Source organism: Phaethon lepturus, unplaced genomic scaffold (genome assembly GCF_000687285.1).
Source record: "Phaethon lepturus isolate BGI_N335 unplaced genomic scaffold, ASM68728v1 scaffold45016, whole genome shotgun sequence".
Classification (NCBI taxonomy): domain Eukaryota; kingdom Metazoa; phylum Chordata; class Aves; order Phaethontiformes; family Phaethontidae; genus Phaethon; species Phaethon lepturus.
The window spans coordinates 1444-2335 of record NW_010547786.1 but is presented as its reverse complement, the minus strand read 5'-3'; the positions used below and the strand labels follow the sequence as shown (position 1 = coordinate 2335).

General features: G+C 57.3%; 1 protein-coding gene across 1 annotated transcript in view; it reads left to right on the top strand.

Moving 5' to 3' along the window:
- The first annotated feature begins 307 nt into the window (after positions 1–307).
- LOC104622847 (lysyl oxidase homolog 1-like) overlaps positions 308–892 on the top strand; it is a 1551-nt gene continuing 966 nt past the window's right edge. Inside the window, exon 1 of the mRNA XM_010289747.1 lies at positions 308–483. Within this exon, the coding sequence (XP_010288049.1) occupies positions 308–483 (176 nt within the window). The remainder of the gene's footprint in view (positions 484–892) is intronic.

Here is an 892-nt window from a genome sequence, read left to right as displayed (position 1 = left end):
AGAAAGAAAAGGGAAAGGAAAGGAAAAGAAAGGAAAGGAAAAGAAAGGAAAAAAAAGGAAAAGAAAGGAAAGGGAAAGGAAAGGAAAAGGAAAAGAAGGGAAAAGAAAAGGAAAGGAAAAGGAAAGGAAGAGGAAAAGAAAGGAAAAGAAAGGAAAAGGAAGGTGGCTGGTGGGTGCTGCAGGGACCTTCTCTCCTCTCCTTACCCTTTTTCCATCCTCTCCTTTTCCGTGCTGGGGATTTTCCTCCCCTGGGGTGCCAGGGCTGGGGCCGAGGGCAGGGTGGGGGGGACAAGGGCCACGACGACACATGGTGCCCTTGGCATTGACCCTCCCCGATGTCCCCAGCACCGCCTACACCGCCGAAGCCACCGACTACGACGTGCGGGTGCTCCTGCGGTTTCCCCAGCGGGTGAAGAACCAGGGCACGGCCGACTTTCTGCCCAGCCGGCCCCGGCACAGCTGGGAGTGGCACAGCTGCCACCAGTGAGTGTCCCCACCTTCCCCCGTCAACCCCCCCTTTTCCTGGCACTTTTAAGGCTTTTTTTCTTTTTTCCCGTGGGCGGGGGGAGGCTTTGCTTTGGGGTCATCGCCACGCTTCACGCCTATGTCCCTGAAGCCACCACTCTTGGGCGATTCGTGTCCCCAAGGAGGGAGCTGGCAAGCTGGTGGAGGTCCAGGGTTGATGGGGAACCCCCAAAATCACATCTGGGGCAGCATTTGGGGTGGGAGGGGGTCACACCGACTCTTACAAGTCTTACGAGGAGCGGCTGAGGGAACTGGGGTTGTTCAGTCTGGAGAAGAGGAGGCTGAGGGGAGCCCTCATCACTCTCTACAGCCACCTGAAAGGGGGTTGTGGGGAGGGGGGGGTTGGTCTCTTTTCCCCAGTAACCAG